The sequence below is a fragment of the Cardiocondyla obscurior genome, linkage group LG01, assembly GCF_019399895.1.
Source record: "Cardiocondyla obscurior isolate alpha-2009 linkage group LG01, Cobs3.1, whole genome shotgun sequence".
Classification (NCBI taxonomy): domain Eukaryota; kingdom Metazoa; phylum Arthropoda; class Insecta; order Hymenoptera; family Formicidae; genus Cardiocondyla; species Cardiocondyla obscurior.
The window spans coordinates 891,064-917,084 of record NC_091864.1 but is presented as its reverse complement, the minus strand read 5'-3'; the positions used below and the strand labels follow the sequence as shown (position 1 = coordinate 917,084).

The 26,021-nt window shown below is 44.5% G+C and overlaps 2 protein-coding genes across 12 annotated transcripts in view; one reads left to right on the top strand and one right to left on the bottom strand.

Annotated features, from left to right (window-relative positions):
- The window catches only part of Dlg1 (discs large 1), a 298,681-nt gene that overhangs the window by 76,230 nt on the left and 196,430 nt on the right, over positions 1 to 26,021 (bottom strand). For 10 of the 11 annotated variants that reach the window (XM_070654229.1, XM_070654254.1, XM_070654221.1 and 7 more), the window contains one exon: positions 2,924 to 2,959. The exons of the other annotated variant lie outside the window; for it this stretch is intronic. In XM_070654229.1, coding sequence (XP_070510330.1) covers positions 2,924 to 2,959 — 36 coding nt within the window. The remainder of the gene's footprint in view (positions 1 to 2,923; positions 2,960 to 26,021) is intronic. 11 annotated transcript variants of the gene reach the window in all.
- The window catches only part of LOC139101431 (uncharacterized), a 146,627-nt gene that overhangs the window by 57,220 nt on the left and 63,386 nt on the right, over positions 1 to 26,021 (top strand). The window lies entirely within an intron of this gene.

Below are 26,021 nucleotides of genomic sequence, written 5' to 3'. Positions count from 1 at the left end.
CAATACCTCTGTCTCTGCTCGCGTATCGCATAAGACCCGGCTACAAATATCCTCTACTTTTTACGGTGGTTACATAAAGAGCGGATTTTTCCCCGGATACATCTGTATATCTTGCATGTAACGCGCGCGCTAATCCAAAGGAAATGAATACTGGGGACCGATACCCTGCTGCGTATTGATGAACGCTCGCGGAATTCACCGAGCTGCGCGAGAGTTCGCGCGTGAATCTTCCTATTCACGGGAGTAGTCGTTTTTATCGTTGGCGCGAGATTTTTCCCACGCGACGACGAGAGCAAACAGTTCACCCGGAGCCCCGCGATGGAAATACGATTCCGCGACGTCTCGTAAAAACGACTCGACTTCATTTCGCTGGATTACGCGGCACCCCCTTTTCTCTGATTTACCGTCAAGGGCAAAGGGTTGCGGGGAGGAGTCGGCGGGAAATAAAAGACAACGCGAAAAATGCAAGGCGGAAGTGACAAAAAGACGAAAAGGGAGGCGCGCGAGACAAGAAAGGAAAGAGAAAGAGGGAGGGCAGGGGGAGAAAAAAAGAGACTAGGGTAATTGACGGCAGACGGAGACTTCCGGAAGATTACACGAGCCGGAGGCTACGGTTTACTCCATTTGGCAAGCTCGATATTCACTGGGCCGCCTTCTCCATCAGATTCCCCCCGTCTCTCTCTCTTTCTCTCTCTCTCTTTGACCGTCGACGGATGAAATACACCCTCGCCTGAATTTCAAACGGCGTTGCAAATCGAATCAGGCCCGCGATGAATCTTCCGGCGGAGCCGAGGAGAACGAAACCGGCAAAGTTTTGAGGAAGCGGCGACGGGCGTGTGTTTGCACACTCGAGAGACAAGGGTGATTTAAAAGGCCCCGGCGGACGGGGTGGCCGACGGGGGGGCTAATCAACTCCATTGAATGAATAACGTTCCCGAAATAGCGGCACTTTGGGAGACTTACGCGGACTAACTGTGCCGCCCTAATCGAGATTCATTTTTGGATTTAGAACGCGTAATTTATTTTTAGCTGAGCTTCTCTATCGACGTTAACCGCGATGTGTCAACTTAGCTCGATAATTTGTAATTTAATTGCCTCATCGGCTTTCCTAAATAATGAACCAATCGAGATATCAACAATCGCGCCCGCTGTTAATTTCCGTCCAGCTGATGGGACGAGAGCAACGGAGCGAAATGCGACGTGATAGTTAATTAATTACCTCGATGTACGGATTTCCATGGTGAACATTTTACGCCGCGCTAGTACATTTACACGCGTGCCCGAGGGGAAACACCTGTACGTGTGTGCAAGGGTACCTAAGTGTGTATCGCGCCGTGCGTCTACATAAAGTTTAACTTTCACGCCGCGGGATAATTATTTTAAGCTCCCCGTCTATCGGAATTTAATGTCAGAATGAGCGAGGCGCTCGGGATATCTTATAAAATTAACATCACTGTCATTGAAGTTCATATATAAAGCGGCGTTTAATTTTACTGCACTTCTTCGCTCGTAACAAATTGAGAAAGTTATACATATATTATAAAAATAATTATTATCCCTAGCGAAAAGCTGTAAATAAGAAATTTATTCTAAACTCTTTACCTTACCTCCCACGGGACAAATAAAAAAATAAAAATATTTTATAATTTTTTTAACTCTTCTTTAAAAAATTATCGTAAAACCACGCGTGCTCTTATCGTATTATCGCTCTTTAGTTTAGCGTTATGTTCAAGAAAACGGGAGAGGGAACGTAAAAGGAATAATACGCGATAGAGCTATCATAAGCAATTGTGTTTCAACACCAATTAAAGATTACGGAGACAAGATCTAATATGTTATCTAATCGCTTAGAATCATTGAAGTGCTGGCAAACTCTCGAGGAGCAATTGGATTAGTTTCGCGGCAAATTGGATAAGACCGCCCGATGGAACGGAAGCGTGCGAGCTAACCGAGTAGAGGCCGAGATGACGCGATTTCCTACGCGTTACAAATCGACTTCTAAAAGTTTCCCGCGGACCGGCACGCTTTCGGTGCCGTCGCTCGCGTATCGAAGGTCCCGCGCATAATAATCGCGCAAGTTAACCGATCAAACGACGATTAAGGAACGGCGTGTCGCGCGAGCGCAATCGTTACGCTCGTAGATTAGATTCTCGCGCTATCGGGAACGGCAAGAGGGATCGTTAGCGCTAATGGCCCGGGAGCAAATAATTATCCGTTACGTCTTCTTGCGCGTGTAATTTACGAGGAGACATCGCGCAGCCACGATATGAAACTGCAATTACGTCATGATAAACTTGAACGTTACGAGCCGAGAGAGCCGTCACGGTGTTTTATAAAACAGTTGTAGCGTCGCGTTTCAATTTGATCGATTGCTTCTAGCAATACATATGTATGCTTTCGTTCTCGCGATTAGTTAAGATTTCCGTCTGTTCGGTAAGAAATTATTTATGCTACGATAAGTCGAGCTGGCCGGCGCGGCGGCACATGGGTGCTCTCGCAGAATTTAATACCTAATCGCAACAAATCTGATACGTCGCAATTCCGCGGCAATATTACCGCCCGCGTTTAATTACGGACAGATGTGGGTTTACTTTACACGCCGAGAGAAAAATTCGTAGCGGTCACGTTAATGCTAGTCGAATAATATCTTCGTTATATTTATACATCTTATAAATTCTGAATATTAATATTTTTTTTTTCAAACTCACGAAAGACTTTTGCAAATTGTTACGACGCGAATAACATCTTCGCGATAGTGAAATTAATATCACGTTAGCGGTAACGCCTAACATACTTTGTCAGCCGAGCGAAACGCGTAAATTAAAGAGGACGTGAACGCAAGTGACGATTCTTCTCTCGGTCGCGACTACTCGCTAACAATCTCCTTGTCGCGGCTACTTTTTGCCGCCAACTTTCTACTTACGTGTCTCGTGTCGGCCGCGAGAAGAGGAGTGTGTGCCTGCAACAACCGAGCATTCAAGGAATTAGAAGAGAAGTCGCGTGACTTTTTGCTCTTTGCTAGCTTGGAACTTCATGCTTCCGGCAAGGCCATTCATCTCGCGTCGGATTCCAAAAAATTTGACCAAATTACCGCGCGCTTCTATCCGAAAATGTCGCGAGTACTATACAAACTCTGACATCCGCGGAGTACACACCGGGAAGATTTACATTCGGGAGCGTATTCCTCGATGAATTTTAACGAGCGCGCGACAAAATTGTGATTATGAAATTATCCAACAAGGTGAATTACCGAATTTTCGCGGATTAAATTTCAGGAGGACAAATAAATCGTTATTATTCTCGCCGCGTTGCAGCTCTCTCTCTCTCTCGATTTCTCTCTTTCTCTCACTTTGACCAGATTATAACCGACGGTTTATTCACAGCTTTTGCCAAACAAACTATAAAAATATATAAATTGTTTCTAAATTCACCGCGGATACGCTCGTGCAGTCCAACGTAAACTTTGCGTAATGTTTTACCGTGTGAAATGCATCCGAACGCGCGAATTTATTTATATGCAATTTAATTATTACCACGTGAGTTTCTACGATCGGCAAAACCCGAGCATTCCTTCGTAACGGTCGAATTCATTAAGGCGAGTTGAAGTACACGGAAAATGACGACAATTTTGCGTGCGGACAGAAATACTTGGCCAACTTTTTGAAAGTAATCACGGTGCAGCTTAGAAGTTTCAGACGGCAAGTCGTTCCAAAGAAACTTGTGCTCGCATGCGCTACAACGACACGTGTTTGTATCGGGAGGGTGGATTATTCATGCAAACTTGGATTAAAAAAAAAAAAATAATAATAGTAATAAGGTATTTTTTAGGCAGCGACGTCGTTTTTGCTGATTCGGTTAAGTTCGCAAACATTTAGGTGCACTTTCCTCGCAATGCAAATTCGCTCCTTTTGCATACCGCGCGCTTATTAAACGCGGCGAGCTCATTAAGAACGGAAGTTGACGACACAGTGCGTGCGAGCACGAAATTCTCCGCTTCGCATAATTATTACGCCCACGATAACTAAACTTCGTGCCGTAATGTAACGAATTTCGCCGTGCAGCGTCGTTGCCACTGCGACGTAACGGAATAAACGGGTGGGTGTTTTTAATGCTCAACATCAATTGTTAATAAAATATTACGTCCCACGAGGCGTCTAATCTCGATTGTTAAAATCACTGAGCACGTTGCTATAATATTATCAGATTAAAATACCTGTCCCACGCATTCTCCATTATAGAGTAGAAAAAGAAAAAAAAAAAAAAAAAAAAGAAAAGAAAGAGGTTGCTCGAAAAAGGAAACGGGCGTGGATGCAATTTTCCTTTGATTAAACTCAAGGAGAAAAAAAAAGACACGTTGTCCTTGATTTCTCGACTAAATCATTTTTACGTGTATGTACAAGATCCCGAGACGTTCGCGGTTGTATAATTCTGCAAATCTGATAAATCTTGACGCGGCTTGCGACAAGAAAGAAAAATGCGAGGCGTGTCAACGCGAAGTACGTAGGAAATATTTTTTCATTATTGCTCAATTGATATGCGGCTAAGATTGCACTTGACGGTAATAAATTAAATGCTAGCACTTGTAATTTTACATTATTACTTCGCCATTAAAGTGATATATTGATTTGTACGATGCGTCACGTTATAATCGACATATAATTTAGATGGACGTATTTTCTGCTATGTGACCCGATAAAGTAAATTAAAAAAAAAGAAAATTTATAACTGGTTTGTTTCATTAAATCAAGTTATTACATTCAATGCCACAAATTAATTTACATTCAAGCTGCGATCTATTCCGAGTAAACTGCCGGCGGGGTAGCGTCCTTATTAAAAAAAGATCTCTCGAACGAATCAGTCAGTTCGGAGAATCGCGAGATAAAATATCGACTTTTTATAATTAAATAAGAAGACCGCTGTTGAAATTATAACCAAGAAAATTGAAAAATCGTCATCTCGGTTCTATTACACAATCAATTAACTTAAGTAACAAATTCCGGGAACCTTCGAGAGGGAGTAAAAGAAAAAAAAGACGTAGGGATTATTTATTAATACGATTGTTATCGTTAACGACACGCTGTCTTTCGCCAAATTTCTTACCGGCGAAATAGCGGCCCTTAATTCTCCAGGGTCGAGGCGCGGAAATACACGAGCTGCGTGTATCAAAGTGAATTTCATATTTCGTTGCGCGCGGTGAATCGGGCTTTCGACCGTCGCCCCGACGTCCCCTCGTAATTAATTGCCCTTCAAGCCTATTCTCGTTACAGTTCGCGAGTCGGAACGGACGGGAGGGAAAAAAAGGTTCGAGCGAAATCAGCGTCCTAATTTCCCTTTCTTGCCCTCGACACGATACCGCGATATCCCCCTCGTTCTATTTCCGTGTGGAATCGAAAGGAGAAACGCGTTAATGAAGATGAATCATCGCGATTAGCTCAATCGCGCCGAAAGCTTTTTCTCGATAAATAAACGGCACTATCGCGCAATCACTTCAATTTGCTCCGGCAAGGGGCTCTAGAGAATCAATAACGAGTTTGTTGAACTGCCCGGCGTAGATGGATTACAACAAATAATTAGGGGTGGGCCTATTGTTCGACGCTGTGTATCCATATTTCATGAAGCTATCGAGAACGTGGCGCCGAAGGTGTTTTGACAGCTCAATTTAATTACCTGACATTTTCTATACGGGAATAACGTCTATTGTCTTTAACCGCAGCCCTGAGCTCGGCGTCGTAAAATATTTCCGCGCCACGGATAACAAACTTTGTTCGCGTAAAAAGAAACGGAAATGAAAACGGACGAAGGAGAGATATACTAAAATAAAAACGCAACGCAGTTTATTTTTTTTTTTTTTCCTTTTTATCGCGGTGCAACTGAAAAAAGCGTTCGGTTTCCTCCCGCAGTTTCCTCGTTTTGTTTCGTAGACAACAATGTTTCGTGATTGAAGTATTGGGCCCTTTTATCATGGAAAATCGGGAAAATTGAATTTTTACCTGCCGGTAGGTCGGGAGCAATACGCGTATGAAGGAAACAGACGCGGAAAGACAAAGTGACAAGCGGCCAGAGATGCACAGATCGCCGGAAATGTTCGTGGACCTATTACACCATGATTTCCGGCGACGTGACGTCGATCGCGATATTCTGTGCGCGTTCCCGAAACACATTTACACGTGCGCGTGCATCCGCGGCCCCTTTAGCGTCCCGAATTTTCCGTCGCGGCGGATATTGCCCATAAATCTGTCTCTCGCGAGTCAGTTCGATACATACAAACGCCGGGGAATCTTTTTTTTTCCTTTTTTTTTTGTTTTTTAATATATTGCGACAACATTTCATTTCTCCTTCCCTCTTCTATTTTTTTCAAAATCAACGTGAATTGCCTTTTCCCGCGTGCGTTTCGAAATCCCAAAGTTCGCCATTGTATTCCGGCTTCGCGAAGCGAAGGACAAATAAAATCTACCGAAACACGAAAAAGAAAGAAAAAAAAAACCCCTCTTGCGAACACAAAGTGTGACGAGAATCGGGAAACCCGAAGAAAAATTCTTCCGCTACAGTTGCGGAGAAATTCCCGTTGTCTGAATTTCGCGTCGGGATTCTTGGCCAAAAGATAGGAAAGAAAAAAGGGAAAATTCACAAGACAGCGAATTTAGGAAGTAAAAATCTATGCACGTCAGTTTCATTGCCGGGGATGTCGAAGACGTCGACGGCGCGGGTGGTATGTGCGACGACGCCGTTAATGCATTTTGGGGTACACGTGCCCCGTCGACGACAAGGCCGCGTGCTTTGCTCGAAGCAAAGAGAATCGCCGGGATTCGGTTACACATTTACACATTTATGGAATATCGATTTTCGTCGGTGGACCGTGCCGCGGCGGGGAAATTATTCATGTATTCGCCGTCGACGAGACATACCCGAGGGTTGTCCGCGTCAAAGCCGCACGAGGAGATCGTACCCGCTGCCAGGCGGATCGATCCGCGGACAACAGGCGCGGTAAGCAAAAGGAACAAATTGAAAGTAACCTCTCCTGTTGTCGGGCAAATTTTTAACTTTGGCGCGAGACGGGACGCGCGAGACACACGGCGGAAGTTCGCGCGACGTTAAAGTTCGCGGCGCGAAGTTGCGAGGGCCGAGGTCTTCGCCGGGGAAGTTTCCCGGACGTGAAAAGATTAAAGAGGATATTAACTTCCGAAAGAAGAGCTACAAGATGCGCCGGTATAAAGAAATAAATTCTGGCGGTAAGGGGGGAGAGACCCGCGAGTTTCGCGCCGAAGCGCCGCGTGACCTAAAAGAGCGGAGGACTTATCTTGGCAAGAGGGCGATACAGAAATCTGCACAATGATTCATTTCCGAGAAAGATTCGCGTAAGTAAATCTCGTTTGCGGGCTTGAGAAACTCGGGCATTTAAGTTCTATCCGCGGAGTTGCGCCTGCCGATCATCAACGCAAAAGATCGTACGTATATGGAATGCGGTCGGACAAAAGTACGTAAAACAATGCGGAGATAAATGTCGTTAATTACAAGAAAAATTTTTCCCGCTCGAGATTGTTGTGTCATCCGTGATGAGTGTAAAAATGTACATTAGTGGGACATCTCGTGACAGATTACGCCGTCAACGTGAGGGTCAAAGAAAGAATTTTCTTTTTCCTATATTCCTTTTTCTTTTTTTTTCTTTTTCCTTTTTTTTTGTCAACCTGCCAGTCGCGAAGCTGAGAAATTTAATTAGCCGACAGACACGTCCCGCGCTGCCAGGACGAAAATATTCGTCTCCCCTTTCAAGCGCTTTTCGGCAAGCTGCACGGTGGATGGGAAAACTTACGAGGCTTGAAACGGCAGATCGATAGGAGGCACGAAACGCGACAGAAAAAGCTCGGAGCTTACGCGTTGCGGTAATTAACGAGGCTGAATCTGCGCGAAAAAGCGACACTGCAGATTCGTCGATCAAAAGTCCCTCCGCTTCCCTTTTTCTTCGCCGTTATGCGCAGACATAATTACTTGCATATACAACCGCGCGGTAACAGCGGAGATTAATATTTCCGAGGCGTGACGCAGTAACTGCGGTATAAATTAAGGATCGATTTGTTGCCGTGTCTGTTCGCGACAAGCAATTTTGAATGTTGATGATTAAAGGTGGGTTTTGCAATTTCGCGACGTTAGCAAACTTATTATATATTACATTTTGCATCACGTTCGGCGATTTATCAATTTTATGGCAAACTTAAAAATCTTATATCCACGATAAATCAAAGATCGAGAGCCTCCGCCCGTTTTATTTTTTTTTTTCTGTACGTCACGTTATTTCTTAATTTCACAAACAAAACTCCGCGATTGAGAAAACGAGATGCCCGGTTCCTACGATATTCGATAACCTTGCTGATGATCTGCATGATGATGTTAAAAGATACAGATATAAAGAACACCGCGTTATCTCGAGGAGAGCATTGATCTTGCGTCGCCAATGAATCAGGATTCTTTAGATAATGCTTATCGGCTACAACGGCGCTAAAAGAACAACAGAATTCCACGTAAATTTTCATCGCCGTCTTATCAGTGTTGCACTCTTGTCGAGATGGAATGTCACGCACGCAGTAATACACGAACGCACGCCGATATTTCTTTGAGAAAAAATTCCCGGTAAAATTTCTGACTCGAGATGCAATAATTTTTTTTTTTTATTTCTATTAGCGGGCTAAAAAAAAAAAAAAATTTGATGGAAAATACTTAAGATCCAACAAAAGATACTACTTACTCAACTAACATATTGCACGTACGAGTTTGAAATATTCATTCATTTCCGCATCTAGACCGTAACGCGTGACGTTAGCGATGTCGAAAGAGCTGAACGCCCGTTTTGTGAAATGTACGGAAACGAGTTTTCCATTCACGACAGTGGCACGATTCCGACGATTACGGGACAAATTTACCGGCGAATCTCTGAAACAATGAATGCCAAAGGACGGGCATGAAAAGGCGGGAATCTCCCGATTCTGGCTATTGCCTTTCGGAGCGAAGCGGGGTAGGTACGGTCAGCGAAATAGGTCCCCGGTGAAATACGTTCGCGGATACGAACGGTCGTCCATTTGTCCGCTGTCGGTCCATCCTCCCTTCGAGTCGCTCGTAAGCCCTTCGGCCCCTTCGCCGACCCGGCCGCCGCCACGGGACGCTCGCCATTTCTCAGCGCGGTTCAATTTAAGGAAAATGCCTGCCGCGGCCACGCACCGATCCATTCGTCCGGATTTGCCTCACTTGTCGATACCCGATACTCGTGCGTATGACCTGTCCGCAAGAGTTCCGTGCTCCCATTTCCTCCAAATGCGACGTGATACAGATTGCTCTCCGGAGAAACGCGTTCCCTTTCACGAGACCCATCTTCCCGCAAATTGTTCCGTTACATTTCGATAAATCTTTGATTTAAATAAATAAAATAAAAAAAGCGGGAGTAGTCACGATTAATCAAATGTAATATAATAAGCCGGAAAAGTCGAAGATAGTTTGAAACGCACGAATACGAATTTGCCTTGAGATACAACGAGAAGTAGAAGTTCGCGAACTTCGAACATGTCGAGCATTGACCGAGCTGTCTTCAAGGCGCTTAGTTCATGCGGCAGGTACTTGTGTCACAAGTAGTCTCCCTAGCAGTTTCAAACAACTTCTGCAAACTTGCATCGGTTGTTAATGCATAATGGCCATCGAGAAACACACAATAAACTCAACGTTTTACCCTCGAAAATTCCTAGCTTTGCTTTTCACGTTGCAGCAGCTTAGATAAAAATTAAAAAGTGTTAAAATAAAAAATCTGACACGGAGTAAAAAAAAAAGAATAAAAAAATTATTAGATATTAAAACTTTTAGGCGTCGCTTATTTTCTCGTTACGCGCATTATACGTACGCGATGCGACGTCAAAGCTGTAGGTGACAAACAACTACCTAAAAGGCTCTCTTCAACGAACGCCGGAGTTACGAAAAGGATCCATTTTTTCTCCCCGAGAGAAACAATGGACCCTGTTTCAAAGAGCCCGTCTGGAAAATCCGTCTAACCTTCTCCCCGGGGAGCGGAGATTTTTGCCGGGGCTATTTTTTCGAGCAATGGGTTCATATCTCTGGCTAGATTACGCGCGTTAAGGCCGGGAAATTCGCTGGAGACTGAAAATGGACGGTGGAGCGTATGCCGGGCTTCCGATGGCGAACGAAAGCACTGACAAGTGCGGCGGCTTAGCCGGTCTTTTTCATTCGCGTCATTATTCCGGACTTAAAGCTCCCGGCTCGATCGGCGTAGTGTCGTTCGCTCGCAACAATGAAACCGGCTAAGCCCCGGATATAATCCGCGGAACAACCACGATTAACGTTGTACATCCGTTCGCGATTTAATCACGATATCGATTGAGCCACCTGCGCCTTTTTCACGTCAACAATCTCAAAACTATATTAAATAATTTAATTTCTTTATTCGCGCGAACCTTATCGTTCTCCTCATTACGTTGTTCGACAAATTTAAATCGACGCTCGTATAAATCGAATTAAATAATATATACCGAATTTAATTTTTGTTACTAAATCTTAATGCGTAAAGTAGCGTTTTGCGAAATACACCTCGATACGATTTGGTTGTAGCGTATTAACGTCTTTAAAAGCGGCGAGAAGTTTTTCTTCGCGCGTTCGAGTGTAAAGGCTTAAATATATCATCGTGAGAGAGGGAAACGGGAGAAACAAAGACGATCGAAGTGCAGATTACTCTCCGTAAGTTTTCCTACTCGAGAAGTTCCGGCGATCAAAGATAAAGGTCCCGAGTGCATTTTGCGACGTCGCGAGAGATGTGAACGAGAGGAAGGCAAGAACATCTTGTCTGGCACAAAATGTATGGTGCAGGCAGCCTACCGTGAAACACTCCATTCAATGGCGTTTGGATGTCGAGGGTGCGCGAGTTACACGACTTAACATCGGGCGTGCAACACACCGAGAGCTTCGTTCGATAAGGTCCTCCCTGATCCGAGGGAAGTTGCCTGGCGAACGTTTATTATTCCGACAACGGCGACGATCAATAAACCAGCGTACTCGGTATAATTATCGATTTAAATAAAATGTCACACACGCTGCAGGTAAAAAAAAAGTTTACGTACAAATTGCCAACTACAATAATGTAGAACTGCACTAAAAAAAATTCAGCAAGTTTTATACAAACAATAATAATCGTGAGAACTTCATTATTAATTGCGCGAAAGAATAAAATCATAAATTAATCGTGGAATAAATCTCGTAATTGTACACACAATTTTTTTTTTTTACAAAATTACGCGATTATTAAATACATATTTAAGAATAAAGTTCGTACAATTGCTGCTCGTGTAAGCTCGATGAATTTTTTTACTGCGCAATTTCACGTCTATTATAGGAGGCAATTTGCAACTTTTTTTTTTTTACTTGCCGCCGAGGCTCATCTAATCTCGCGTGCGGCGCTCGACAAGGCCGACGCGCTGTCGCTCTCGATTTCTACGATGCACCGCGTTTTCCTGCCGCCGTCCGCCGATTGCCAGCTGCAGCGAGCACTCGCACGCAAACACGCGCGTGTTACATCTGCGCGTTACGTAACTATCGCGGCCGCGAGTTAGAAATAACGCGCGTTTGAGAGGAAACGCGGAGAACGCATCCGGCAGCAACGGCGGAGACCCGCGGCTGCCTCCCGATCGGCCGTCAATCCGCCGAGCCAATTAACGGCAACCTGTTCGCTCGCTGCGCGTTTCGTAACCCACACTCGCACGCGCGTTGGAGGGCGTAGCGGAATTAACTGGACCGTGATAACCTTGGCGGCGCTATCATTAGATAAAGCGCGCTTCGGGCTGGACAAGACGCGAAGACTCTCCCGTGAAAATATTTCCTACGAAATATAAATAGTAGGGAAAATATTGACGATAATAAAATAGAGCGAATGAAAAAAAGCTCTTTGACGTGGACGCCAAGGGAAAGGTCAACGCGTGATTCTAAGCACATAGTTACATAGATACGTAACTGTTTATGATAATCATTTACACTACGAGAATAAAAAAAGTAAAAAAAAAAATAAAATTTAAAAAAATGGTTGAAACCTTCGGCCCACTTTCTCGGTATCTCGCGCGAATTCATCTCAGACTGAAACTCATATATCCAAATTAGTATAGTTACCGTTTCGGTCATACGTGAGAATTACATTTTCTATCTCAGACTAATTCTCCTGTCTCTGTGGAATTAATTAATACGAATTGGGGCTTAGACGAGGAAAAATGACGAGATATTCTCGCGCTACGGCGACAAATGTTTGAAATTCAGTGGTATCGGTATCACGGAAATAATCTCCCGTTATCAGCTCTGTGTTCCACGCGAGACTTATTGACTTGCCTGCTCGATTCGTAATTCATCATTTAACTTGACGCAACGTCGAGTCGCGTGGCGGCTGATAAAAAAAAAATCGAATAATCCGCTTAGGGATGTGTCACGTAAGCGTCCCGAGGAGTCGCTCCGTGTAAATATCGGTACCGTATGCGCGCGCGTATGTGTGTGTGTGTGCGCATGTATGCGAGTATCGGGCTTGCGAGCACCGCGTGAGCGTCGAACGTTTGTTGGCTAACGGCGGCGGTTTTGCGAGACTCTCGGGGTGTTCGCACTGACTTAGGGTTGACTTAGGATTCTCAAAGCGGCTTGGACCGTGTCGGGATCGGGCTGCCAATGTAAACTATACGGCGTAGCGCCCGGCAAAGCTGGTTAACGTACCACAACTTTTCCTAAGTATAACAAATTGGCCGCAGAAACGTACGTTTATAGACAAGGGGCGCGTTTTGTGCACGGAAGAAAGATTAAATGAACGGCAATGTTAACGCTGATAATGGAGGCAGTATCGTCTGTTGAAATAATTATCATTTAAAATAATCGTCTGGTCGTGAAAGGCTAAATCCGTTTAAACTTCCGATATTGTTTATTAATATTGACGAGAGATTATTTTTATCTATTTTTAAAGCGAGATTATTTCAACACCGTGAGTACATTTTGATTGTTGTTAGGAAGGTTATAATTAACTACGAATCATTCATCGCGATGACGAGGTAATCGTGCTAAATAAAGAGACTTTTCCGTCAAAACTACCTCCTAAATGGAGGAAAAGTCGACAGGTGTTTCCACGATCTCGTTTATGTCCTGCAGCTCTCTCCGCTCTTTCCTTTTTTCGTACTTTATTTTCCGTTCCTCTGTTTTCTCTTTTCATTCTCGCTCTTGCTTTCGCGGAGCCATTCGACGCACTCTTATCGCACGAAGCCGGTTGTGAAGCCGGCGAGAAAAATGGTTCTGCGATTTTCTTCGCTCGCGTATCCTCCAACTTTCGTCGGCGACGGCGCTCGCCTCCTTCTTTCTTCCCCCGGTTGTTTTTTGCGAATCGTTTTTCCTCTTAGCGCGCGCGCCCACTCTTCGTTTTTCCGCCATCCGCAGAGCTTTTCCGCGACGACGTTTCGTTTCGCGTCGCACCGAGCGTTATAGGGAAAAATGTAATAAATGGCTTCTATTCGTTAACCGTCGTAAGGCGAGCAAAATGGCCGCTTTTTCCGCCTAAACATATTTTTCGAATAAACACGAAGAAAATGGAAATGCGCGCAAAAGAGGGAGACTCGCGGAGCCTTCAGCCGCAGCGTCAAACCGACGCAAAACTCGCGCATGCCGGCGTAACATTTGCGCAAATATTGTTTCTGTATTATAATCGGAAGAAGTAGCACGCGATATTAACATGGCGTGCAAATGACGATTAATTTACGGTAATACACGTCGTTTTGACAAACTCGGCCCGGCGTTCGACAATTTGTACCGTCTCTCAGATACGAAAACAACACGACGCCTTCTTAAGTATTCATAATCCATCTCGTTCTATCACGGCGCGAAATTATTCAACGGCCATACTCGGTGCTATAGGCCGAGAGTGATCTCGCTATTCAATTCAATTTCCACCGTTAATTAACTCAATATCCAATACCGCATATAATTGGTACGCGAATGCTTTACGAGCTATTGTTCTTATAAATTGAATCAGCGAAAAAGGCGGAATATGTGCGAAGATAATACACATTTTTTTGTGCGTCGCGTAGATTAATGCGTGACTATTATAATTCCCCGCGGAATAATTTACCAGCGCACTTTTGACGTTTACAAATATGAAATTCTAATTATCCGGTTGTTGAAGAATTTCTTTTTTTCTTTTTTTAATTGTGTTCGATAAATTGTAAGTTGAGAAATGTAAATTAAAAATAAATTATTATGTAAGTTATCGTGCGTCGTCCAAAAAAGGAAAGAAGATCTTGAATGATCGATAAAAATCTGAAAATACCCGATTGCACACTTGATAAAATTTATAGAGCTTATGCAACTACGTGCGGTTAAATAATAAATTATGTCTAACGCAACTCCCGCTTATACGAGTGACTCGTGCCTTAAAGGCTCTTTCGAAAAAATTCCCAAGTCGAGGTACGTGAATGGCAGGCACACAAGGCCACGACACTTAAAAACTATCCCCAGAGTTAGAGAACCGATTATACGAGGAAATTTGACGACTGTTTTATATCAGTGAGAAAAGTATTTTGAATAAATTATAAAAATATAGAGTTGAATTATAGAGAAACCAAGATCTCTAAATAAATTTTATTAGAGAGTATTTTATGTATTAGTAAAATATCTTTAAAAATATTTTCTTTTTTTTTTTTTTAATTTATTATTTATAGAAAATTAATGTTATATTCGAAAAGAAATAATTACGATGCTTTTAAGTCAATCAACGCAGTTCGAGCGCGCAGTTGACTTCGACAATCGTTCGATTGAAATCAATGCCGAGATATAAGAGCTTGACTCAACGTTAGGGTGACTCACCGTGTCGAGATTGAATAGGCTCGAGACCTTCTTCAGAATCTGCGACTTCTTCTTCCTCCTTGTAGTCATCTTACTGTTGTGTTATCGCGGTTCCACTGACAGCGGCGTTTTAATAATCCAATTAATTTCGTTGCTCAAATCGGACCAAGGCGCGTCATACTTTTCTCGTTGATCTCACAAAAACGCATGGAACTGCACAACACAAGATAGGCGCACGGTCGAACGGGTAATGCTAATGGCTTCACGGATATACATGCGAAGGACACGCGGAATTCATATTAATTTTATTTACCACGATCTTGGTATTACGTAGTAAACCTTGATTCGATTAAACTAATTTGCGCCGAGAACAAGATCCCTTATTTGCTGAAGTTGCATCCGTTGAATCATTGTACGAAGTAGCTTGCCGAACAGCTAGTCAATTCACTAGAATAGAGTTCTCTTAACAGCGAAGCTCCAAAGTGTATTTTCAAATTATTAAAAATTATAAAAAAAAAAAAAACATTCCGCTAGTTTCTACTTTTTTTTTACCGCGTTAAATCGTTCACGCTTCGCAGGTCACTCGTTTTTTTTACTATTATACGCTGCCCCGGTTTAGTAGAACACGTGACTTTCTCTCGTTACAGAACGCTACCGGATTCTTTAAAATTTGAGGATCCTCCGCGCGAGCGGCGATGTCGAAACGGCATGACGAAACGATATACGCGATACTATCTACTCGTATTTCTGGTCCCGAGAGCCGTCAAATGCCGTTCCGTAAGTGGGCTTTAGTCCTCGTCGTATCGCGAGGGTCGTATGACGAAAAAGAAGCGCGACGGCCTAGATGGAAGACTCGCGTCTGACTCACATCCACGGTTCTAATTGCCACGGCTGGCAGGTGCGCGAGCCGAGATATCGGGTTTCTGACGGTGAAAAATAGAACGCATCTGCCCAAACTTCGAATTTTATCCGATTGCGTACCGCACGTGATGAAAAAAAACTCACGTGACTTCTGCCGCGTATCGCCGTTCGTTTTAATTTAATGCTTACGTCGGCGAGAACGAATTGCAAACTCGGCCGCGAAAACGAATTCCCAGGTGTAACTTTTCGCGCTGAATATTTATTGCCGCGCGGCGTTTTTCGGCGCGCGCGATAAGCGAGACGGAGAGAGAGAAAAAAAAAAAAATACGCCCTACGCACCTGCGTATCGCACCACCGCGGCGAGTGACCCAATTGATAAATCTCAGGGACGACGAATCGCTTCGAAGAATTAATCTGAATAGCGCAATTGTTTCATTATGCTCCCAACGTTTTAGCGGCGATTCTTCTGCGAACTCGATTGTCGCGGAACGATGTCGCGTTACAGAAGTGAAAAAGTGGAGCGAATGTTTCTTTCGTCCTTGCACGAATCAGCGTTTCATAAAGTGCACGCGCCGAAGAGAAAAAAACACGAACGTACTTATATCGATCGCAATTAATTAATTGAATAACTCTAATTTCAATCGTAATCGATTATATTCGCTTGAAGCCGGCACGAGCAAAGCTGCGTCGTTTCAATATACACGTTTTTCGTTCATTTTATAATGATAATTACCGCGCGATATAAATGCAGATAAAACGCATCGCTCTCGCGCGAGAGGTTTTCGTACGGAAACGAGACGCGACCGATTTTCTCGAGGCGCACGGGGAAAAGGTTAACGAACGATTCTCTCGTTAAGGAGAATATGCACTGTCTTCGAATAGACTGGTTGAATTGCAACGCCCGGGACGATTGATCAGTGAAAGTGAACCCGCAAATAGTCATCGGCGCGTCTCTCGACAGCGGAGGAAGGTTCAGACAAAAATAAAATGCCGAAAGATCCTTTTTGTTCTAACAACCGACCGTCTAATTACTCAATACAGTAATGAATATCTTACATCTAAGTTAATTAATTTGAAAAGTAAAAAAAAATATGTAAAACGATTAATGTGCATTAATATATGTACGTTAATGTGTCGAGTAAATTGTAAAATTTTAATTAAATAGTTTGAAACATCTCAGTAATTTTAATTCGATCGTTTTCTATCTCGTTCGTGATAATTCTCGCCCAAGTGCTAACGCGTACGATACTTCGTCCGCATAAAATGACTGCAAATCTCAAGTGGCAGCGAATTGAGATGCGACGTAGTCGGCGAGGCCAACAAATGCGCTAGAAACCCATTTGTTTAAACTGGTCTTTACAACAGCGGTATTCATGTTTTCGCGTCACGTTCCGCGCTGTCCGCGATGCAATTGAAGCGTGATTTCATGCCGCGAAAAAGTTTCCGGCATACCGAGCGTCGAGGAACGGCGCAGCGTATCGCGTGTTATCAATCGATTGACGATTAAATCATCGCCTCTAGATTCTTTAGGGCAGGCCGAAGCTAGATTACGCAACGCGTTTTCCATAGTTACGTTCTCGGAAATCATTGTTGCCTCGAAAATACATGACTGAACACGGCGTTCACATCCTAGCAACGATCTTTGGGGAACAAAAAATAATTTTAAATATAAGAAAAAAAAAAGAAAAAAAAATTTCTTACGCTAAATAGTATTCTTCGCAGTAACAAACACATAAATATTCACGAAAAACCAGTAATTACAAATTAACGTCTAAAATTGAAAGAAGGGAAAAAAAACGTACACGCAAGCTTCGCGAGAAGGCAAACAGATCGACTTCGCTTCGAGCAAGTTTTTTTTAATTTCAGCCCCGGGCGCGCGTGATTAGTTTATAACTCCATTAGTTGTGCCGGCTTTTAATTTCACGGAGTTAAACCAGCTCGCGTTCGGGGCGGCCCGTGTGCATGCGCGTCTCCTCTTGGTGCCGCGATTCTCTCCGCTCGAACGGTTTCGGGACGCCGTCGCGGACGTGACACGGCCGCGTGCAAAAGCGTACGCGCGTGCTCGTGCGTGCGCGCGCCGGGGATCGTAAACAGGTTGTCCATCCGTCTCGCTCCGGCACGCGGTGGACTGCTTCGCGCGCGCACCCGGGAAAACCCCGCGATCTTCGCAACGGCCTCGATTTCCACGTGGAACGTCCCACGCGCGCGCGTATTTCCCACGAGAGGTGACTCCGTTCGATCGGACGGGAGGGCGACCGCCGCGGCTCGTTATTATTAGCGCCGCGCTATTGTCTGTGCACACACGACTCCGCGGCTACAACGTACATAAAGTGTCACTCCGAATAATCGTCACCCAATTTTCGAGGAAGCGACGCGCGTAATTCCGAGAAAATTCCGTAATATTTCTTGGACCTCAAGACCACTTTCGCGATAGTCATTTTTTAGCTATTTCGTTCATTATGTCGTATTATATTGTCACATGAGGTTATTAAATATATCATTAAGATACGTTTATATATTATAGATAATTATATTAGTTTCTATCGGGTAGAAAAGTTTATGTTTTAAATTTAATTTAAAATCAATAGACATATTTTATAATTAAAACTTATTAAATCTTTCAATACGGCGACTTTTCGAACAAGAACGTAGGAGAGAAATATACTAAACGGGGCTTTGTAAATTAATCCGAGTGCCGTAGAGAACAGGAAGGGGGCAACAATTTTCGAGGTAATTTAAAAAGTAATTTGAAAAATAAATAAGGGGCAGTGGCGCGAGGAGACTTCTGTCTAAATTAGTAACGTAATGCAACTTCAGCGTCTCTCTTTCTCTCTCTTTCTCGACGATATTTCCTCGCAAAATAAAAGTGTCCGCATGGAGCGAGCCACCCAAAGAATAAAAAAAAAAAGGAAAAAAAAAGGGATTTCACCGAATTAAATCAACTTTCCAAGCGCACGCGCGCGCGGAATACGCGGCGAAGAAAATTACACGGGAATTCATCCCAATTTACAGACTTCGCGGAACGTTAAGTGCCCCGGGCCGGCGACAATTATGAATATTACCGACGTGCATTAGGCGCCGCCGTAATCCGGGCTACTTTTACGATAATTCATACACGTCGAGAAAAAGAAATGCGATTCCCACGAGAAGTGGCGAGGCGAGACGACTTTTGACCGCGGTGCGCCTTCGCTTCTTTTCTTTTCTTTGGGAAGTAAATCTGATAATCCGAGAAGTATGACGGAAGCCGGCGATAGCCGGACCTTTCCGCATGCCCTTCGTAATATCCTCCGTGTTTTACCTGAGGGACTCCCGTCGGAACGTCGAGCCGGCCCTGATGCACACGCGAGCCTCGCATTCCACGGCGGCGAGCGCGCGAGCACACACACAGACGGGAACACTCACGTAACACCAGGTGCACGTAGTAACACACACGCGCGGGCGCGCGCGCGGGCACTGTAAACAGGTTGCACCTAGTCTCCGGCGCGTTACACTCGGGCGATCCGCGCGATTCGGAGGCGACGCGACGCGACGAAACGAGACGAGACGAGACGAAACAAAAACGTCGCGCGAGCCGCGAGGCGGACTGCCGGAACGCGGGCGTCCCTGCTTCGCCACGTACCTTCGGTCCTTTCCCTCAAGCACCCACGTTCGTTCTTTTCCGGGCGATCGCGTTTCGACGCGGCTCCAGAGGCGACGCACTCATCGGTCAAGACGCGGCGTGGGAAAACGGGCACTGGTGAAGATCGTCCGTTACGGCGACGGTCGCGTACGCCGAGCGCTGGTAGATCATTGCCGGTTGGCGGAGTTAGGTTAGGTCGGACCGCTCCTGGTCGCCGCTGCGTCGTCCCCCTTCCTCCCCGTTCGTCGCTGCGTCCTTTCTCACCGTCTTTGTCCGCGGCACTGGCGTGGCGGAGTCACGGCGACCGGATCGCGGGCGGTCTTCTCGCGATCACCGCGGAGAGAAGCGCGCGGCGAGCGCGTGGCACTGGCGAACTTCGGGACACCGGTCGATCCAACGTCGACGAGATCGGACGATCGCGGACGCGCGGACTGTCGCGCGCGGAGAACGGCCGGCGGTATCTCGCAGCGGGAACAACGCAAACGGCGGCGGTGCGCTCGTTCGTCGAACGCGTACTCGGAGTCGGCCGCTTCGCGGCGAGACGGGCCTCTTCACTGCTGACGTCACCAGCCGACCGGACACCGGCGTGAACCTCGCGTTATACGTACGGGCCGTGCCGAGCACCGGCGAAGACGCACGAGCTTGGGAAACCGCGATCCCGCCGCAGGGCCGTCGACTCCCTGCTTGCAATATTCCCCTCGTGTTATCGATTAATTTTCCGTAAAATTATAAGTCGAGAAAGAGAGAAACGCAAGTGAGATTGCAAAGGAATTATTTTCCACAGAATTGTTCATAAAGTTTCTATACCACGTTGTGGTTAATTATATTTTTTTTTTATCTTCTTATCGGTACGTTTCTTAATTCCCGGGTAAATTAGCGAGTTCGATAATGTGCAGTTTCGTGAAATAAAACCTAGCTATATTTGAGGAGAACTTGGAGATCGTACGGTTTAATATGTTAAACTGCTTCGTGGATTTTCTTACAAACTAAATACGGATAGTAATCTTAAAATAAGCAAATTAATATTGGAGGCGAAAGACGGGAATGCCGGAGAGATTAAAAAAATATTTTTGCACCGCAGGAAGAAGTCATTTCACGATCGTAATTCATAATTTACTTCAGCATCTGGTGCAAGATGGCAGAGGCCTGTTAAACGGGATTATTGAGAAGTATAATTGTGGGCGGAAACATGCTTGATGAGTCAGAATACCTATATGAAAGACTTCTTTTTCAAACAGTACGCGGGTGGCCGTACCTCGGGAATTACGAGCTCAAGTATTCTTTTAATCTCTCTCGCTTCTTATCTCTTTATCTCCGCTATCCCTCGAATTTTTATTGATTCGCCGACACCTTGCCACAGAAAATTACCTGTTCCTACTCGTTCTATTCAAACAGAGCACGATTTCCTACTACGTTTAATATCTTCGCTCACTATTATTATTTCAAGTCAATTTCAAAGCGGCCACTTAAGTGACTTTTTAAACAGATCTTTAAATTTATTTTTTTTTCCCTCCGATGATACGCATCATCCGTCTTATTAATTTTCGACAGGTCCGAGTCAATTTTATCGTTTCGAAAAGTTTCACTTAGATCCACGATCCCCAAATAATTTTTTTAACACGCGACATATTATAATTATGATAATTTAACGAGTAATTCTAAAAGTGGAGAGCACGGCCGTGGATCCGTTCCTGGCGATTCTAGCTGGTCGTGTGTAGTACACGCGCGAGACAAGAGTCGAAAGAGTTACACACCATACTGAAAACGTAGACCGTGACTTCAGGTTCGTGCGAGGTCGATCGTGAGAGAACGAGCGAGCGAACGGGCCGTACGACAGGGCAGTTTAACGCTTCGGTTTCGTCAGGCTGTCGCACGCCTCTGCGAAACGTGACTTTTCGCACGAAAAACTCAACGGGTGAATTCCGCGCGATCGTCGCCGGCGCGAAATTCCACCCGGGTCCGTCCGGACCCTTTCCTTCCTCCGTCCTCTTTCCTTCTCGGCGCGCAGAGGCAGGCCGGCGATAACGGCGTTGCACAATCGCAAGGGCACGGTACCGGTTCAGGGTCGGGCGGAGAGCTTTTATCGCGAGCTTTTATCCGATCGGGTAGCTCCGCTTTCTCTGTTTGTGTCGGCTTTATCAACTTGTCGCGCAGCGGAACGGATTTCAGCGGATTTTAGAGAGCAAACGTATTCGATATTCCGCGCCGGGACGTGTGTTTACTTGTGAAACGTGGATGAACGCGTGCAAAATTCATGGTATTAACCGGGCCGGTCTGCCCACTGAATCGCCGGCGAGAGATCGCGAGCCGCGAGTATTAATTTATCGTTAACGCGCCATTCGCGCGAGATGAATCTTCCAACGCGCCGCGAGCGTCGGGGAAATAAAAACGGAATACGACTCGTTGTTCGAGTCGGCCGGTCAACTGTACACCGTCAATAGCGGGAACCAGTTTTTTACAGGGTCACAGGGCATTCAAATTCACCGAGCTCGCCGAGGCGTGCGAGCGCCGTATTTTTTTTTTTCTCCCCCTCCCTCGTAGACATGACGAGGATGAATAAAAAAGTCCAAATGTGACAATTGTATTTATTCCCACTCGCCGCGATCAGTCAAATCTTTTTTTCGGCGTTCGCGCGAATAAAATAAAAAAAATACACGTTAATAATTTAACAGATTTTTTTTTAATGCGATAAAAATAAACGTGACAAATAAATCACAGAAGTCAGGTGTTTCTTTATCGTATTAGTCAATCTTCAAACTGCACAAATGGGTATTAGTCTGAACCGAGAACGCAGAACGAACGAAAACAATTATTCCAAGCCCGCAATTTATTAAACAATTACATCATACTTCTCGCGCATCGCGCGATCCGCAATAACGTGGCCTAGGTTGATTTACTCAAAATTTAGGGAGGCAGGGAAGAAGAGAGAGGCTGTAACAGGCGGTGTATCGCGGTAACAATGACGGGGCTTAATTGTAATTTGCATTCCGATACGGCGGCGAAACTCATCGTCGATCACAGAGCGGCGTTGCATCGAGACGGGGTCATATCGCGTTACGACGGAAGGGTCGTTTGCGCGGTCCTTTGAGGGCCGATCCTCGGTGCAGGAAATTTCGCCGATCGCCGGGAAATTCGGGAGCAAGACTAGACCTCGCGTCACACACCGGCCGATGTGATATTGAGAACGGGGCGCTGCGTTGTGTCCGGCCAATTAAGATGAAAGGGTTGTGATCCCTGACCGAATTTCACGTCGCAGCTGCGCGAAATTGCTTCGAAAATCTCTCGTAAGGTTTCGGGACGTCCACGGCTTTTTTGTTTTTTTTTTCCAATCGATCGCGCAAAAAAGAAAGGAGAGAGTAAAAAAAAATGAGAAGCATGATGGAGCGCGCCGTATATTGAAAAATATTTTCGACAGCGATGTTAAAATAATATATTTGAAACGTTGCGCGCTCGGGGCTACACCCTCGGGAAGAATGGCGTGAGAATATCGACTGGTATTTATGTACAATTTGGTGTGTAAATAAAAAGGCTCGCGGCACGTAATATCTCAAATTAAACGCTATATTTTATCTTTCAAACACTCGAGCTTCTTGGTACATTTAAGAACGCTATTTTTCCCTTCATTAATTTTATTATAATATTAAGTTTAAATTTTGTCTCATTAAAAAAAAAAAAAAAAAATTATGAAGTATAAAGAAAATCCATTATTAATTCATTTTTTATTTCTCATCAAATTTGTTGGGCGGGAAAAAAGATTGAGCCTGTCAAATAAAACTGCGGGTGACACCTATAAGGATCTATGATCCATTCGCGTGCGCTCGGTCGATAAAAATGCGACGATCAATTGTACGAAGTAGCAAAGAGCCTGAACGGTGACGCCGACGTGCGACGCGAGGATGATTTGAAATTCGTGATTAATCGCGGAACACGCGCATTCACGCAAATTGACAAAGCGCGTCGCGCCGGCTAAAATCGCGACGTTTACTTTGACAAGCGACGACGCGCCTGCATTATTCATACACCCACGAAGTTTCGAGCGCGGGGCTCGAAATGCAACAACACCTTTGTCTGCGTAGTGACACTAACGTTTAATTAATGCGTCTTACAACGCGCCGTACAACTGAAGACGGTTCAGGACTATTTCGCGGGCGGAAGCGCTGTAGCGATAATGCACATTGGGTTTTCTTTACTCCAGCCGAAATAACTATTAGAAACGTAAATTGCATGGAAACGTCCGTGAAGCTCATTTTCATCTATTAAAAAAAATTATATATATATTATTATATTATATTAAAATAAAAACTAAAAATTAGGGAGGAACAGAAGGGGGGAGAAAGAATAATTTAGTGAAGACATTTTTATCTATTCTTAATTAATACGTTGGTGTGTAGATATATTTTTACGTTTTCCTGTTGAACATTTAATTGCAAGTCAATTGCAAAGTTTGCTTTAATTCACACAATTTTTGTCGGGTACATTTGAGAAAACTATCGTCTACAAAAAAAAAAAAAAAATAGGGACTGACGTCGATATGGAGAAGCAGAGTCTCGCTTTGTTTGCCATTTATTTTCTGAAACAAGAGCGCCGCGGTTTTTCCAGAGAGATCGCATGACGTCGTAATTAGCACGTGTGCTGTGGACGATGTCTCGTTCTCTTTTGTTTTTTGTGGAGATTCGTGCACTCCGCCTGGTCCCAATGGTCCCGGCAGGATTCCTCACGGTCCTGATAATGAAAAAGAAAAAAAAAAAAAAAAGAACGAGAACAAGAACTTAAGCGAGAAGCCCGATCCTTTTTGTAACCTGAATGCTCGTCGTAAAAAATGTAGGAAGATGAAAAAAAAAGCGGAAAAACGAAGGAAAGAAAGGGGAGGGGGGTAGAAAAAAAAACATGAACGTAAAAAGAAGAAGAAAGAATTGTCGTCAAGCCCCCAGTGTTAGACTGTACAACCCTGTACAACTTTTAACGAGCGTTTCGCGGAAACGTCACCGACTACGCGAGGAAAGTAGTTTCTTGATTGAGGGGAGAACCGATTCGTAAAACGTCCCAAGAAAATTGCAGCTTGCGTCAACAAAAGTCGTCGCGTCGCCCAATCGCGTAAATAAATAAATCTAAAATTTCGATCGCCGTTAAATCGCCTACAGTGGTGAAGCTTGTCTAGCAATGAGCCTCGGAGTCCGCCGGTGGTAGTCCGTGACAGGGCGATTGAGATTCGAGAGAGCCGAGAGGAAAAAAGCTTCATTCGCGGGAAAACAAAGAGGACTCGGAAGGAGAGAGACCAGTCCCTTTGAGAGACTTTCCACAAAGCGGGGAGAATGTGTTAAGAGCACAGAAAGAGAAAGAAAAAGGGAGAGAGAAAGAGGGCGAGCGAGTGAGAGATAAGCGAGATTCGCCGCAGAGGAGGAAGAGGCGAAGTCGATGCACGACAACAAAGGGCGATGCGCTTTGTGCTTCCGGAGAATAGAATCTCGCAAAGGGAGTACGGGTGACGCGGTGAATGACGCGTATTGTAGACATCCGAAACAAGAAAGCGCCTGAAGTACCATCTCTCTTCTTAGGGGCCCCGAAGAGGTCGTTGAAAAACAACGCAAGATTCGATAGAGTACCCACAGCAAGAGAACTTATCAAGGGACGTACAATCTTTATGCACCGCGCTCATCGTAAAGTAATTTCGCATTCGCGATATTAAAATTCGATCACAGTCGCGAACGCGTAAAAGAAAAGTTTGCATGAAACGCGACTTTAAAATAATTATTCGGTTCTCCCCATTTCGAGCATCTAACTTCCACAATTAGTTCCGTTACAAATACATTCAATATTAATTGGACATTTAAAAATCGTCATTAAATTTGCCGCGGATTAAAGGAAATTAGCGTCGACTGTTTGTCAAATACCACAGAGTTTTGCCGTTTGAAGCTGGGATCGGGGATCCGGAGGAAATCGTCGTGTGTCTAGCCCCCACGTATCCGTATAACGAACTCGTTAATTGCTTATTAAAGCTCGAGAGATTGGAGCGAAAAGCACCCTGCGAGGTAGAGCAACAAATTCGACGCATAACAATCGCAATGGCAGTCTAAGTGTCCTCGCCGTCAGAGGGATGCAACAGCGGCACGAGATGCGGCATAGGTACTAAGAGAGATCCGATTAGACGCTACACTAAATCACATTCAACGCCGCGCCATTGTTAAGCGTCTCTCGTCTACCCTCAGATTCCTCTCAGAGAGTGTTTCGCGGACTACATTGGATTATCAGAGGGATACCTCATACAGCGTTGCGCCCGATACGCTCCAGCGACCCATTTACCGACGTTTCTGTTACGTCGCGATAAAAAAAAAAATCTGCGAACGTTAGTATTATCATCATTGAATGATGGAGCCCGTAATACGTGACGTAAGAAAAAAAAAAGAATCGAAGATTTCTCTCGCTTAATTTTTATACGTATAGGGTTCTATTTACTATATTTAAAATATTAAAATATTTTTTAATATATATTTTGCGAATTAAAAACAAATTTTTTTTTTTTTTTAATTCTTGCCCGGAAGCTGGGCAGATATATCGTAAGATGGGGAATTATGATAACGATTAATCTTCCTGTTTTCCGCGAGTTTAATTCCCTCGGTAAACCGTTATTGCGTTTAATCAAGTAATCGCGTGTCAGATATGCGTGGAATAAGGAATTAATTAATCTGCATCCGCCTGCGAG